At 49.8% G+C, this 16,169-nt stretch overlaps 1 protein-coding gene across 1 annotated transcript; it reads left to right on the forward strand.

Moving 5' to 3' along the window:
• The first annotated feature begins 168 nt into the window (after window positions 1-168).
• On the forward strand, window positions 169-13,720 carry SHPK (sedoheptulokinase). Its single transcript, XM_063146598.1, has 8 exons — window positions 169-281; window positions 1,588-1,801; window positions 2,172-2,313; window positions 4,888-5,071; window positions 6,584-6,736; window positions 10,265-10,440; window positions 10,927-11,127; window positions 13,256-13,720. Exons 2-8 carry the CDS (start codon window positions 1,655-1,657, stop codon window positions 13,648-13,650), a joined length of 1,398 nt encoding a protein of 465 aa, XP_063002668.1. The 5' UTR covers window positions 169-281; window positions 1,588-1,654; the 3' UTR covers window positions 13,651-13,720.
• The last annotated feature ends 2,449 nt before the right edge of the window (window positions 13,721-16,169 follow it).

Genomic DNA, 16,169 nt, shown 5'->3' on the forward strand with positions numbered 1-16,169 from the left:
ATGGCGGCGACGGCCTGAGTTCTCCATTTTGGGTGTGTCGAGCTCCGGGTAGAAAATTCTATCCGGATAGAAAACCAGGCCTGAGAGGAACGACGCACCCAAGATGGCGCCGGCGTCAGCAGCCCAGGGCCGCCATCTTGGGTGCGGCGCACTTTCCTGACGAAAAACAGCTCCAAAGTTCACTCCTTCACAGCTTCTCGACGGCTTTGGTCACCTCAGAATTTAGGCCTCTTTTGCACCTTCGCCTTAACTCTGCCCATTTGGGGCGGAGGGTTTGTTAGGTCTGTTCTGTATCGCTGTACCTACCTGGGCTGGCTGGTTTTCTGTGGGGTGTGTGTGTGTGTGGGGGGGTAATATGAATTCATTTGAGTGGGTTGTAGCCAGATTTACAGTGTAGCGCTGCGCAGGTCTACTCAGAAGTAAGTCCTCTTGAATTCAATGGGGCTTCTTCCAAGGTAAGTGGGGATAGGAGCGTAGCCTAAGCCGTGCGTGGAATAGACCCATTGAAATCAATGGGGCAGGCTACCTTGACCAATGTGGCTCATGCATAGAGTAGACCCATTGAAACCAGTGGGGCAAAATAGCCTGACCAATATAATTCGTGCATAGAGTAGACCCATTGAAACCAGTGGGGCAAAATAGCCTGACCAATATAATTCGTGCATAGAGTAGACCCATTCGAATCAATGGGGAAAGTTAGTCTGATCCATGTAAATCACGCTTCGAGTAGATCTATTGAGACCAATGAGGCAAATTAGTTATCTAACTAATTTCTCATTGAAATTATGAAGTCATCAATAACTTGCCCCATTGATTGCAGTGGGTCTACTCTAAGCATGACGTAAGTCAGGATCCAAAACGTAGTTGTTTGCCTGCTGTTGGCTGCCTTTCACGCTGCCTTGCGCCTGGGTAGGAGGATCATGCGTTGTGGCTTACCTAGGAGTAAGTCTCATTGAACTCAGTGGGGCTAACTTCTGAGAAGACCCATCTGGGATTACGCTAGACGCAGTGGTTCTCAACCTGGGGCGCTCCAGATGTGTTGGACTACAACTCCCAGAATGCCCCAGCCAGCTCTGCTGGCTGGGGCATTCTGGGAGATGCAGTCCAACACATCTGGAGTGCCCCAGGTTGAGAACCACTGCGCTAGAGTGACCCTATGGAAAGGAGGACAAGGCTTCTGTATCATTAACAGTTGCATAGAAAAGGGCATTTCAGCAGGTGTCCTTTGTATATATGGAGAACCTGGTGATATTTCCTCTTCATCACAACAGTTAAAGCTGCAGGAGCCCTGCCTAGTGTGACCAAATACAAAAGAGGGCAGGGTTCTTGCAGCTTTAACTGTTGTGATGAGGAAATTTCACCAGGTACTGCAGGCATATAAAGGACACCTGCTGAAATTCCCTTTTCTATACAACTGTTAAAAATACAGGAGCCCAGTTCTCTTTTCCATATGGTCACCATAGATTACACTGTAAATGAAATTTAAAAAATGGCCATCCCTTTGGGGAATTGACAACCCAGTCCCATTTGTGTCTTCTGAGCCAGCACTGATTACGGGATCAGTGCTATCCCCTTCTCTCCTTGCAGGGAGCCCAGTCCGCGGGCAGCACAGGCGCTGCCCAAAGCTCAGGACAGGACTTCGAATCCTGCTGGGATGGCGGCCTGCGTGTTGGGCATCGACATGGGCACCACGTCAGTGAAAGCTGTCTTGGTGGAGGAGATGGTCCGGGGCCCGGCCGTGGTTGCCAGCTGTACCAAGGACACACAGGCGAAGGTGGACAGCCCTGACGCCGGGCCGCAGGTGAGCAGGGGTGAGATACGGTAAATGAGCGGAGATCAATCTTGTGTTACTTTGTCGAGCTCGATAGATGGAGCCTCCAGCTGCAGGAGCAGTCTATCCTTGAATAACCGTCGCTTGGGGGCTGTTGACCTCATGCCCTGGCGGTGGGACGTTCGTCGGCTCCCCCTGGCCAGGGCTCCTGTGCTTTTAACAACAGCTGATTCACAGGCAGAAATCCAACCGGTGCACCTTTTTCTAGCACACAGATGGAAAGTAGTTTGCTGACGCAAAACTGCAGAAAACGGGCAAGGTGGCTTCTAGGCATCTCTTCTCTCTGCTCATTTGCTTTCTCTCTCTCTTTCATTCTTTCTTTCTCTGTTTTCTCTCACAGGGGAACGAGCAAGACGTCCACAAAATCATAGCTGCCTTAAACTCATGCCTTGCGGACCTCCCCGGACAAGCCCTTGAACGAGTGTGCCGCGTTGGCATCTCTGGACAAATGCACGGGGTTGTATTTTGGAAAACGGGTCGAGGTAAGATGTTTTTCAGAAATGTACTTTCTGAATTTGTGTCTCTTCCACCTTCCTTAAGATATGTATAAGGACATCAGAAGAGCCCTGATGCTGGATCAGACCAAGGGTCCATCCAGTCCAGCATTCTGTTCACACAGTGGAAAAACAGCCGCCCAGTTGTTGTGGGTTGTTGTGATGCGTGAACACAGCGATGCTAACAAACCATGGTTTGTTAACTGCGAACAACCCACAATGAGAACCCATGCTTTGTTGCTGAGTTTGAAACTCTGGGCTGTTTAAAACATGGGTTGTCATTATATGGGAACCTTGAACTGTGGGTTGTTCACAGCCTGTTTCGCCAGTCTACAGCAGAGGTGTGTAAGAGCGGTACAAAAACCACAGCCTCTCTACATGCCAGTACTACAGCACTGCAAAGTCATTTGGGATACAAGGAAGGAGTGAGTGGATAAACAACCCAGGGATTGAGAAAACCAGCCACAGTGTGTTCGACTGTCTGCCAGACCAACCCTGGGTAGTGCAACAAACTGGGTTAAACAAACCATGGGTTAGCATTCCTGAAAGTATTGGTCATTTCCGGGTGGAGGTTATCTGGTCTGTAATAACCTTTATATGACTTTTCATTTGTGCCAAAATAATCAGAAATGAGTGTTCAATCGGCAGACAGGTTGCTTTGCTTTCCAGATCTCCTGTGGGCACCATGCCAATAAAATAAAAATAAAATACATGTTTTCAAAGTGGAATTGCTTGATTTTTGGGGGGGGGGGTTACATTTCCCATGCCTTGCCTCAATTCCTTGTTTCTTGGCCTCCGCAGTAAAATGTTTTTTTGTCTTTTCTCCATCCTCCTGAGCGGTTTATCCAAAAAGAAGCCACAATGCTTTTTGCTGCCAGTGAGGCGTTGTTGTTGGTTTATGTGCTTATTTTCTAAACTGTGGCCTTTTTCTTTTTTTTTTTTTTTGGCCTTTTAAGAGATTGCTGTTAATGTTCCTTCAAAGAGCCCATTTTCGAGTTAGGGAGAGATAAATTGGATGACGAAGAAGAAAAATAAACATTTGAAAGCTGCTTTTTTTCCTTTTTAAGGAAAAGTAAGGACAGGAAGAAGGAAATGAGGGTGATTTCTTTTTAAAATCTTATTTATTTATGTTTTAAGAGCTGAGCCTTTTCCAAATTGCACACACTGCTGCTGTGGAATTCTTTCCCGGGGGTCAGGCTTATGAACCTTGCTTGCTTTTTATTCTTCAGGGGGCCACTTAAATACTGGTTTATTTTCCCCACTGCATCCCTTGAAAGTATTTACTGGGTAGGAGCCGAAGAGGGCGGCGATATGGAATACTTGCTTGGGCTTGTCTTTTATACGAGTCAGTTAATTTTGATTGTGTTTGGCTTTTTTAAAATAATAATAATAATAATAATAGAGTTTTCGGCTGCAATCTTTAACACACTTAATCGTGCTGGGGTCTCCACCATGGTCCTTTTGGATTTATAACTTTATTTCTTAAGATGTTTTTCAAACGCTTGTTCTTGGTTTAACTGGGAGGTTGGCATGCCTTGTTCTTCTTGCGAACCGCCCAGAGAGCGGTAGAGAAATGCAATCAATCAATCAGGTTTTCAGGCGAGTTACTTTTAGTCTCACCTGAGCCATGAGTTTCTTGCATCCCTCCCTCCCCCACCCCCCTAGCAAAGACTACTTTTCTCCCAGGCATTGTTGAGATGTAATTCCAGATTTTTCATGGTTTTTTTTAATCTATTCCTGTGCTGTTTGTCGTTTTGTATTGTCTTTTATTCTTCCCAACATTTGTTTATTTATATTTTTAACTCTTTGTATGTGTGAGGTGGCTGTGAAAAAAGCAAATGCTACCACAAGGTACTGGTTCCCCTCTATTCAGAAGGTGATCAGGGGTCTGGAAATAAATCCCTAAGAGGAGAGACCGAAACAACTGGGCCTGTTTAGCCTGGAGAAGAGAAGATTGAGGGGAGACATGAGAGCACTCTTCAAATACTTAGAAGGTTGTCACACAGAGGAGGACCAGGATCTCTTCTCGATCCAGAATGCAGGACACGGAATAACGGGCTCAAGTTAAAGGAAGCCAGATTCCGCTTAGACATCAGGAAAAACTTCCTGACTGTTAGAGTTGTACGACAATGGAACCAATGACCTAGGGAGGTTGTGGGCTCTCCCACACTAGAGGTATTCAAGAAGCAGCTGGACAGCCATCTGTCAGGGACGCTTTGATGTGGGTTCCTGCATTGAGGAGGGGGTTGGACTTGATGACCTTAAAGACACCTTACAATTCTGCTGTTCTGTGGTTCTCTGATTCTATGTGGTCTTTGAGCTGTTTATAATCTGCCGAGAGAACGTTGGTTGTTGGGTGAATGAAGCATATAGCGCATAAAAATGGTCAATAAATGGCAGGCATTTTGTCCCAGTCTCTGCCATTACAACCGCTGGATGCCCCACGAAGCCTTTGGGTCGGGCGTGTGAGTGTCTAACTTTGCCTCCTCGTGGCCCAGGCCGCTTTGAAAGTCTTGTGCCGGCCCAGCAGGCCTCCCTTACTGGCTGATTTGCTCATTCCAGGTTGCAAGTGGACAAACTGTGGATCCGGGCCGAAGTTTGAACCAGATGAAGTCAGCCCCCTGGTCACCTGGCAAGATGGCCGCTGCAGCTGCCCCTTCCTGGCCTCCCTACCCCGGCCGCGGTCTCACCTCAACGTGACCACAGGGCACGGCTGCGCCACAATCTACTGGTACCTGAAGAACAGGTATCGCGAACTGTGTCGCTCCCTCTCCTTTGCTTTTCCCCTGCATGATTCCTTGACGGTTGTTTGGAGGCAAAATCCAGGGTAGCCCTTTTGCTAAGTTCCGTGTTGGGACTGCACCTACCAAGTGAAGTCCATCAGGCCCTAAACGGGGTGGGTGGGGGTCAGAAATGCAGGCCTGCGGGCCAAATCCGGCGTTCCCCAGATGGCCACGCCCCCTCCCCCCTTGAAAACTACTCCCTGATGGAATTTGGTCCGAGGACGGAAATGAGGTTCACCCCGCCCTAAAAATTCATTTGGTTTTCCTCTGCCTCTGCCCATGTCATATTTCTTTACAGGACGGCCGCTGATGGTTTTAACTAAAATTCTTTTTTGGCTTTAATGTTTTCCAGGTGGCACGTCTCTTTTCTTGTTCCCTGCTTTTGTTAATCCTTATTATCATTGCATTTTTTTTTAAAAAAAAAACACAACCTTGTGAACGTCCTAAAGGCGTTTGTACCCTAAAAGGCCTGCTTAAAATATTTTAAACGAATAAAAATAGAATATGGTAGCGCTGGCATAGTGTGGCAGTTAACGGCATCCGTCTCCCAGTCTGGTGCCTTCCAGACTGTTTTGGACTTCACGTCCCATCAGCCCCAGCCAACATGTCAAATGGTCAGGAATGCTGGGAGCTCCGGTTCACCCCGAGCTGCCTTTTTGGGATGGCAGCAGGCCAGGTGAAGCCCATGGGTTGCGCGTGAACGGTGTTCCCCGCCCCCTGCTGAAAATCAGTTGCCAATGAAAAGCAAGTTGCCGAGCGTGCTCTCCTTGTTGTCGTCCGGTAGCATGGATGCTAAAAAGAGAAATCAACTCTGGTGCTTGATAAACGTGTTAAAAACTATTTTATTCTTTAAACCCCAAAAAATGCTCTGCTCAACGTTTCGGACGTATCGTCCTTCATCAGGAGCTATAGTAAAATATACAGGTTTTTTTTAAAAAATAACAAAACAGGAACAACACCCATGCGTTACTGAAACATTTCATGTAGAAACCTCAGCTACTCCTGTCTCCAGATTTTGTAGTTGCCGCAAGTCGTGGAGACTAAAGGTTTTTCTAGGGACACTTTTGTCCTTATCCCTCCTCAGGATTACATAATGTAATTTGCTGACCTTAGTCCACAAATTTTACACTTCGAAAATCTAGGCTTTTCTGATTTGTCTTATCACCTCCCCATTAATGGCTTATTTTTGATTATATGCGATCACTACCTTCTCCTATTGATACCTTGCCACAGATATTTTGCTTTCCCCTGGCGATGCCTTGTGTAGAATATAAGCTATTACAGTCATTGCATCACTATACGCCCCAGTTACATGTACATAAAAATACAAATACATAAATACAAAGCCAAATTTGGATTTAAAGAATAAAATAGTTTTTAACACGTTTATCAAGCACCAGAGTTGATTTCTCTTTTTAGCATCCACGCTTATTGGTGCGTTTTTCCCCCTACATTGGCATACTGTCGTCCGGTAGCCCCGATTTCCTGAAGCCTTACGACGCTGCCGGGACCATCCAAGACTACGTGGTGGCCATGCTGTGCGGCCGCGAACGGGCGCGGATGACCGTCCAGAACGCAGCCAGCTGGGGGTACTTCAACACCACGAGTAAAAGCTGGAACACGGGCATGTAAGTAAAAACAAAGCCTGCCTGGATCCGGTGCCTTCCAGGTGTGTTGGACTCCAATTCCCACCATCCCCAGCCGACATGGTCATTGACGTTGTAGTCCCAACATACCTGGAGGACACTAGGTTAGGGAATTCTGCCCCATGTGATTATCCCGACTCAGAACTAAGTTCATTTGCGCTCAGTTGGGCTTACTTGTAGGTAAGCGGGTGTAGAACTGTCGCTTTAATCAATCCATAATAATCTGTTGCTGTTGATATTTGTGTCCTACGCTTGACCTCACAGTTGCAAAATTGCAAAATGTAGAAACTGAATGGCGTTTGGTTGGTTGTGATGATGATGACGTCTTTGTACAAGACGCTTTACAAAGAATGGGAGAAGGGTTCTCCGCCCCAAGGACCTTGCAGTCTACACCAGTGGTCTTCGACTGGCATGGGCAGGCGTTCGCTTTTTTCTCCACACCCAGAACAGCGGCCGCTGCTTTGCCGCACCCTCATCCGGACTGGTCCCATGACCCGCTTTGGGGCTGCGACCTGCCGGTTGAAGACCACTGATCTAGACGACGGCACAAGGGAAGAATGTGCATTTATTTCAACTGCACCTCGTTGGGCTCAGTTGCAGCGGACCACGGGGACAGAAAAGGTGGGCTTTTGAGGAGGGGTTTGTAGGAGGCGTGAGAGATGACCGTATGTGGTGTTCTGGGAGCTGGTTCCAGGTATACGGAGCAACAAGGGAGAAAGGGTGGGTCATTTCCAGGAGCTGCTTCCAGGCCTGAGAGCCGCCCTGAGCACCCCATCTCCCACTATTGACTCCTGGTGGGTTTACGTGAATCACCGCTCCCTGAATTGCAAATGGATTTTGCAAATGTTTAAATTTCCATCAACACTGCACCCCAAAGCATTGTGGGGAATTGAAGCGTCGGGCCTATCGTAGCTTTCCCCGACTCCACCCCCCCCCGATGTGTTGGGCTGTGGACGATGGAAGTTGCAGGCCGACAACGGCTGGACCGCGCCTGGTTGATCTCCCTGCCGGCTTGTCTCACAGCGCTGTAAAAGTCGTGCGCGGTCTTGTTTTTGCGGCATCTTGACCTTGTTCTTTGCAGGAAGGAGAGTCTGTGGCCTCCAACTGGGCCAGGACTCCCAAGACGGGAAGACCGTACACACCCCACCCTCTGGCAGGGACGATAAAACTACTCGCTGGCCATCTCGAGGTTGGCAGAAAACGTGTGCTCTGCTCTTTCGCGTTTTCATTGCTAACCCGGCGTAAGCGGCGTGCTGTTATGAGATCTAACTGCTTGCTGTTTTTGCTTCTTTGGAAGGACTAACACATGGGGAATAACACACTGGGCCTGTTCAGACGACAAGCTAAGCCACGGTTGCAGCAAATGGTTAGCGAGCGTGTTGAAGCCCCAGTTAGGTAGCCGCCATGGTTGGGAATGGTTCACACGACACGCTAAGCCATAATGTTGAGCTCAGAATGCTTAACCACCGTGGCTTAGGGTGGCGTCTGAACAGGGTCACTATGTCCACCTAGCAAGGGGCTGCACTCCCAGGCCAGCGCTGTTGGGATTGTGACAAGCGAATAACCCTGATCCGGAGGCCTTGCCTGCCTAGGATGCCATCTGGTTCCCCAGATAGCCACGCCTTCTTTCCCTGACCCCACCGTTCATTGGTGTCCCAGCTTTCTCATGGTTTAAGGGAGGTTAAAATGCCTTTCTGAAGGCTCAGTGACGGGCCATAAGAGCTTTAAACTAAAATATGCTGGCATTTTTTATTCGTTTATTTACAATATTTATATACTACTCCCTATCCAAAGATTTCGGAGCGGTGAACAAACAATAAAATTCAGAATAAAACCACCTTTAAAAAAACTTACATTTTTAAAAGAACAGAGTTCCGACTAAACCGTGGCTGGTCGTTCAGGGAACACTTTCAGGAGGCGCCGGAAGGAATACAACGTTGACGCCTGTCTGACCTCTGGGGGCCGGGAGTTCCAAAAGGAAGGGGCCACCACACTGAAGGCTCTTCTCATAGTGGACTCCATTTGGGCCATAGGTCCACGTGGGACCACCAGGAATGACCTCAGTGACCGGGCAGGTTGGTATCCTGGTGGTCGCAAGCTGGTTTTGTCCTTTTGCCACGCCTGTCTCTGGAACACGGCCCCTGTGGGCCTCTATGAAATGGAATCCGGCCCTCGGACTGAAAAAACGTTCAACACCCCTGCTTTAGAGGGAAGGTTTGGAGGCAGTTCCCTGACCTGCCTTGACGTGTTGGTGTTCTGGCTCTTGGCTGGGGCTGGGTTTCCGCCCAACTTTGCCTAGTTGAGACACTCTGCACTCCTGACCTGCGTATCCCGAGGTACTTGAACCCCGGCTGTCATTCAGCACATGACATCCAGTGGCGTACGACTGCATGGTTGTCTGTGTGTCCTTCTCATAAGTCTCACATCTCTCAAGTGCACGACGCCTCTTCGGTTACCGTGAGAGCTGCATGGAAATTCCATTCCCGCTCCCAAATCGCGCAAACGTGCCCTGTTCCCAACCCCGGACGTGAATGTAAGCAGGAACGCAATTCTCCGGAAATGTTTGTAGTTCCCCAAGCCTGCGTTCCTGGTCAAAAGTGTGAATTTCTGAAAATGCGCATTTGGGCAAACGTCCCACCACCATTTTCACCCTCTAGTCTAGCTGATGGGGGGGGGGGGGGCAGATGCGGATTTTGATTCAAGTGGGGGGAAATGTGTATTTATGTTCAATTGGGCAAAATTAAAATGCTTTTTTTTTTCTGGATAGAAGGGGGAAAAAACACTTGTGTTCAGAGGTTAAACAGAGGCAAAACAAGAATTTTGTGAATCTCAACGATGCCCTACGTTGCATTTTCCCTCGTCCCTAGTCGAGATTCCTGCTCGCCTCCTTGATCTAGTGTGTCGTTGAGTCGCCGAGAAGTCATTTGACGAAGTGCTCGAATTACCCCCCGGGGGGAGGGGTGTGCTGTCCTGAGGTTCCCCTTAGCTGTGGGTTTAGGAAGGATACGGGGGACCCACAGGTTTGGAATTCCTTAAATACGGTGCTGGATTTCATTGATCCATTGCAGCCTTCCCCCAACCCGGTTCTCCCTAGATATCTGGGACTACCACGCCCATCATTCCCAGCTACCAACGGCCCTGCTCGCTAGAAATGATGGGAGAGCTGCAGTCCCCTCCACCTTGGGCGAACCAGGTTGGAGAAGGCGAATGTATTGTGTCCTTGTCGAATTCTGCAACGATGAGAAGGTTTTATTCTATGAGGGATCGAATGCATCCGTGACAAAAACGAAATTGCAGCAGGGTGGGGACTTGTGGATTTTGTCCACCTATTCCCCCCCCCCCCCCGGTTTTTCCAATAATTCGAGCACTGACTTGATGCAGCCGTAACCTGCATGGCTTGGTTATCCTGAGTTTGCTCCTTCCACCCGCAAACCTCAATGCATGTCAAGGAGCTAGTCCTCTTCGTGCCTGCCTAGGCTAGCTCACTTTGACCCCTGTCTCCGGTTGCAGCCTCCAAGAATCCGGCTTCCCTGTCCGTTTGCTTCCCGAAGTGGTCCAGCCCGGAGACCTGGCAGGAGGAACCTCCCGCGTGTGGCACCGGATCCCGAAGGGGACGGAAGTTGGAGCTGCCTTGGGGGACTTCCAGTGCTCCGTGTACTCCGGCATGAGTGAGAACACAGACGCAGGTAAGGGCGAGAGAGCTGCAAGGCGTCCATCTTGGAACTGAAATTTGTTTTATTTAGTGCGTTTCTATTTTAAAAATTTCAGATTTTTTTTAAAAAATTTGAATCCATAAAATAGTATAAGCTGGAAACGCAACTTTTGCGGTTGTTGGTTTTGGAGTGCCATGCCGCGCGCGTTGCTAGTGCCCGTATGTTAAAGCAGAGGTACTAAACCGAAAGCCGCCCAATCTGGCTTGCAATCTATTATTATTTATTTTTATTTTATTTTATTTGTCTAGTCTCTCAGGGCACCCGCAAAGGTCCACACTCCCTCTTCCTATGGCCTTGCGCCTGTTACCCTGAACTACCCATAGTTGTGCAGTTATCCCACATTTTAAACGGCCGAAACACCAAAAGTTCTGCGCCACACGAAGAGCACGGTTTAAGTCCCCCCTCCCACAGATTCCTACCTTGTTTTCCCCCCACTCCTTTTCCTCTTCCTCCTCCTAGTCCTCAACATTGGGACTTCCGCTCAGCTCACTGTCCTGATGCCCTCTGGCTTCCAGCCCGGAGAGTCTCCGGATCCTCGTTCGCCTGTGGCGTATTATCCCTACTTCGACGATAGCTATCTGGTGGTGGCAGCCTCGCTGAACGGGGGGAACGTGATGGCGACGTTTGTCAACATGCTGGTTAAGTGGATGGCTGAGCTGGGTAAAGTATTCCGTCGCGGGAGTGGATAATGGATTACAGAAGCAATGTTAAGGCCTGGTTTGTAAACCACAGCCTGGTTAAATAAACCACGGTTTGTTGCCCTACCCAGGGTTTGCCTGGCAGATGACCAAACAAACCATGGTTGGTTTGTTCAATCCCTGGGTTGGTTGGTTTTCCCTGTCCTCCACCTGCTCCTGCCCTGTATCCCAAGTGCCTTTGTGGCATTGTAGTACTGGCTTATAAAGGGGCTGGGTTTTATTTTTCGCCGTTTAGCCTGGTGAAACATCCCGTTGAACCACTTATGGTTCTGGGTTTGCACATAATGACAACCAATGGTTTAAACAACCCAGAGTTTGCAACTCGACAACAAACTGGTTTGCATGTAACAATAACCCATACTATGGGTTGTTGAGTTGTGGCCTGTCATCACGCGTGAACCTGAAACGATGAGTTTTTCACCTGGAAGAAAACCCATGGTTTGTTGTTGGGTTGTGAACTGTTTAAACCATGGATTGTTGTGAAGTGCAAACTCAGAACTGTGGGTTGTTCATGGGTTGTTTCCGTAGGCTACAAAAGTGGCAAGCAAGAGTGATTAAAAAACCCCACCTAGCCAGTTCTACAGTGCCGCAAAGGCATTTGGGAAAATTTATTTATTTATTGCATTTTTATATCACCCAATAGCCGAAGCTCCCTGGGCAGTTTACAAAGGGATAAGGGAGAGAGCGGGTGAAGAATGTGGGAACCAAATAACTCAGGAATTGACCAAACCAGTGGTTTGTCCAATCGTCTGCCAGCCAAATTGTGGGTTAACTCTGGGTATGGCAACAACCCACAGGTTAATTAAACCATGCATTGTCATTACCTGCGAACCAGGTCCATGGGTTCTTTTTCTGGGTTGCTTATCAGCCCATGTTTTCTTAGTGAATAAACCACGGGCTAACATTATGTGCAAACCAAGTCCGCGACTCTTAGTGTTAGAAAGCAGGATTTTGCCAGACCAGACCAAGGTGGTCCATTTAGCCCAGCGCTTGGTCTCTTGCAGTAGCTTTTCCCTGCTGGCCTGTTTCCCCCTGACGTGTTTATCAGGAAGGTAGTTTTCGGGAGATTGCGGCTGGCAGGGGAACGGTTGAGCACCCTTGCATGGTGCTCCCGAAGGAGGAGACATCGGAGTTCAACCCACTGCTTCCTTTTCACTCTCCCTCACGGATTCTCCCTCAGCAGAACTAAAAAGCCGTTATTTCAAAGACAGAACAGGTTCCTCGCCTTCTCCAAGCCACAGAATGCGCCCCCCCCCGGTACTCGTCTTTTAACAGGGCCTCAAAAGAGCGCCTGAATGAAGATTTCAATTGCCGCCCCCCGCCTTTCCGTTTTTCTTGGGGATTTCAAGTGCTTAATGGCTTGAGTGCTAGCCGGTCATTTATTCTGTCTTTCCCACCAACCACAATTACTGTCAACTGGACTGCTTGCTGACCGGAAAGGAAGAGGTCGTGCTCAGTCTTTGTAGGGCTTATTAGGCGGTGTGTATGTTACACCTTAGGTTTTATTTTGTTTCTTCACATTGTTGTACTTTTGCAATTCTCTGAAGATGCCGCCCTCTCGTTTCTCAGCGGCCTCTCGCCTTCTCTCCGTTTCTGCCGGCCTTCAGCAACTGCTTTTGCTACTGGAGCGATTTTAAAAACCTGTTGCGTTTCTCCCTGTGCGTTTCATTTTATTTAAACTTGATTTGTTCCGCTGATATCGCCGCTTTTCCTTCGAGGTGCCCAAAGTTGCATACGCGATCCTCTGCCTCCTCTGTGTTTTGCCCTCACAACGACCCTGTGAGGTAGGTTAGGCTGAGAGTCCGGGACTGGCCAAAAGTCCCCCAGTGAGCGTCATGGCCACGCGGGGACTTGAACCCGGATCTCTTGAGTCCTAGTCCAATGCTCTAACCCAGCCTTCCTCAACCTGGGGCGCTCCAGATGTGCTGGACTACAACTCCCAGAATGCCCCAGCCAGCTGGCTGGGGCATTCTGGGAGATGCAGTCCAACACATCTGGAGCGCCCCAGGTTGAGGAAGGCTGCGCGTCTAACCTCTATGCCACACTGGCTCCAGCTTGCCTTTGATTTTCCCTTTTCTCTGCTTCTGCAGGAGTCCAAGTCTCGGAATCGGACCTCTATCCTCAGATGATCCGGGCCGCTTTGGCCCAAACCGAGCCTGGCCTGGCCATCTGCCCGACCATCTTTGGAGAAAGGCACTTGCCCGAGAGGTTGGCCTCTGTGACGGGCATTGCGGCCTCCGGCCTCTCCTTGGGCCACGTGACCCGGGCCTTGTGCCGGGGCGTGGTGCAGAACCTGCATTCCATGCTGCCTTCGGAACGCCTGCGGGAGGCGGGGGCGAAGCGGATCCTGGCCAGCGGCAGCGGCCTCTGCCGCAACAAGGTGATGAGGCAGGAAGTGGAGATGGCGTTCCCCTTTCCGGTGGTCTATGGGGAAGAAGTGGACGCGGCAGTGGGCGCCGCCCTGGCCATGCTGCGCAGAAAGTGAGGTCACGCTGGGCTTGGGGCTGCCGAATCTCCTTCTGTTTGGGATGAGGACATGTGGAGTGCGGAAACGTTGTGGGAAGGCAGGTAGGAGGGAGAACCCTCCCCTTGTGAAATAATCTGGAAGATTTATCCCCGCCTGAAATCCTAGCCAAGGAGGGAGGATGCTTATATGTGGTGCCCCAACCGACTGGGAAATATCTCCGCCGACTGAGATGCCGGGCCTCGGACTGTGGGAACCTGGGGTTTGAAAGGTCGCTGGTTTCACATTGACTTGCGTTCCAAATGGGAGAAGCAGGCCTCGGGGGAAACGTGCTTTCTGGCATGCCTCATTGGAGCCAAACTCTTCCTCCACACCCCAAAAAGGTTTCTTTTGGCAGGGTGGGGCACTCCCTCTTCACTGCCGAAAGTGTGGGGTGAAAGAAAGGGGAGTTTGTCCGCCTGGCCGTCTCCCAAAGAAACAGCATTCCAGGTAATCCACCCTTCTGCTGCGTAGAGGGACTGGAGATGTCTTCCTGTTTTATCAGTGTGGACATCTGCCACTCTGGTCACCCTCCAGATATTTTGGCCTTCAGCTTCTAGCCAACAGCCAGCAAGGCCTGGAGTCAGGGCAGGCTGGCTCAGCCACCCTGTGAGTGGCTGCAGTGGTGGGTTTTAGAAGGACCGCTCTGCGGTGCCGTCTGTTTTGCTGGAACGAAATGTTCCGGAACGGCGTTTTGGAGGTTGGGGGGCATGCCTCCGTGCCACTTGGCCTCCCGTCTCCAGCCCGTGATTCCTCCGGCCTTCAGCGGCTAGGAGAGAAGGTTTACTACTTTGGAGTGGTGGCAGACATCTTGGTGCAATAGAAACAATAAAATTCTTCTTTGCCACCTCTGCGCTGCCTTCGGCTTGTTCCTTTTGCGTTTTATGTTTTATCTCACACGCCTCGATTTTTTGCCTCTCCAAGTGGGAAGGGAAAATCGATCTGAAGCCGTAACTCAGAATCATAGAGTTGGAAGGCCATTGAGTCCAACTCCCTGCTCAGTGCAGCAATCCACCTTAAAGCATCCCTGACAGATGCTTGTCCAGCTGCCTCTTGAATGCCTCTAGTGTGGGAGAGTCCACAACCTTCCTAGACAAGTGGTTCCATTGTTGTACCACTCTAAACGTCAGGACATTTTTCCTGACGTCCAGCTGGAATCTGGCTTCCTTTAACTTGAGCCCGTTATTCCATGTTCTGCACTCTGGGAGGATCGAGAAGAGATCCTGGCCCTCCTCTGTGTGACAACCTTTCAAGTATTTGAAGAGTGCTATCCTGTCTCCCCTCCGTCTTCTCTTCTCCAGGCTAAGCATGCCCAGTTCTTTCAGTCATTGGGGTTAAACTAGATCAGGGGTGTTGAGCCTCAGGACCGCAGGCCAAATCCAGCTCTCTGGGGGTTCCCCCAGATGGCCTGGCTCCTCTCCCCTATACAACTGCCAATTATTTGTTGTCTTCACAGGCTTTCTACATCCCCCCCCCCCCAGTTCTAAGATGTTGAGATGCTTCACCTTAGTTACTGACAGTGACTGGGTTTGCCCAACTTCCAGACTCTGTCATTGTTAACCATGCCATGTGGCTTATTTTTCTCGTGTGCAAGCCACCTTGAGAGCCCACGGTTTGTGGTTGGATCGTACAGCGTGGTTAACAATCCCCCCTGGCGGAAAACATCCCAGGTTCAGACGTCACGCTAATCCACGGTTCAACAAACAAGCCACGGCTCAAGAAACAACCTGCTCTCAGCCGCCGAGTGTGGGTTAGCAGGTTGTGCGAGCTGCCCCAGCAAGTGCTTCAAGCCAAAATAGGTTGGCGTTTGGGGGCTATGCTGGGTCTGCCCCCCCCCTCCACGTTTCTTTCCCCCACCTCCTCCCACTGCTGGAACGAGGCCCGCAGGAGCTGCTCCAAAATTGACTTCTGCCCTCGGATTGAAAGGGCTTCGACACCTCTGAGCTAGAGGAGACGTTTATTGCGCAGGTAGCGATCACATCTGTTTAAAAATAAATAAATGCTAGTGTTTGGGGCTGTGGTTTTCTTCACAACCATCGGTGCCAACAGGAGCTCTTCCCCTCCCTAAGGCCCATTGTCTGGCACAGTGGGATTTTTACCCGGATCACAACTATTTTATTTATTTATTTATTTATTTAAGGATTTTTATGCCGCCATTCAGCCAAAAAAGGCTCTCACGGCGGCTTACAAAAGTATTTCTTGACAGTCCCTGCCCACAGGCTTACAATCTAAAAGACATGACACAAAAGGAAAGGGGATTGGGAGGGAGGAGGAGGGGGAAAAGGAAAGCAAATTCAGGCACTACAATCTTAGTTGGAAAGTTCAGCAGTTACAGTTGACAGCAGGAGGGAGGGGGCTCTCAGCTGGAGCTGGACCCAGGCACGGTGGAGAGGTGCCTGGCTGCTGCTTCCTCCCTCACTGGTGGCCTCTGCAGAGACAGTTGGTAGCAGGAGGGAGGGGGCTCTCAGCTGGAGCTGGACCCAGGCACGGTGGAGAGGTGC

Source organism: Elgaria multicarinata, chromosome 22 (genome assembly GCF_023053635.1).
Source record: "Elgaria multicarinata webbii isolate HBS135686 ecotype San Diego chromosome 22, rElgMul1.1.pri, whole genome shotgun sequence".
Taxonomy (NCBI): Eukaryota; Metazoa; Chordata; class Lepidosauria; order Squamata; family Anguidae; genus Elgaria; species Elgaria multicarinata.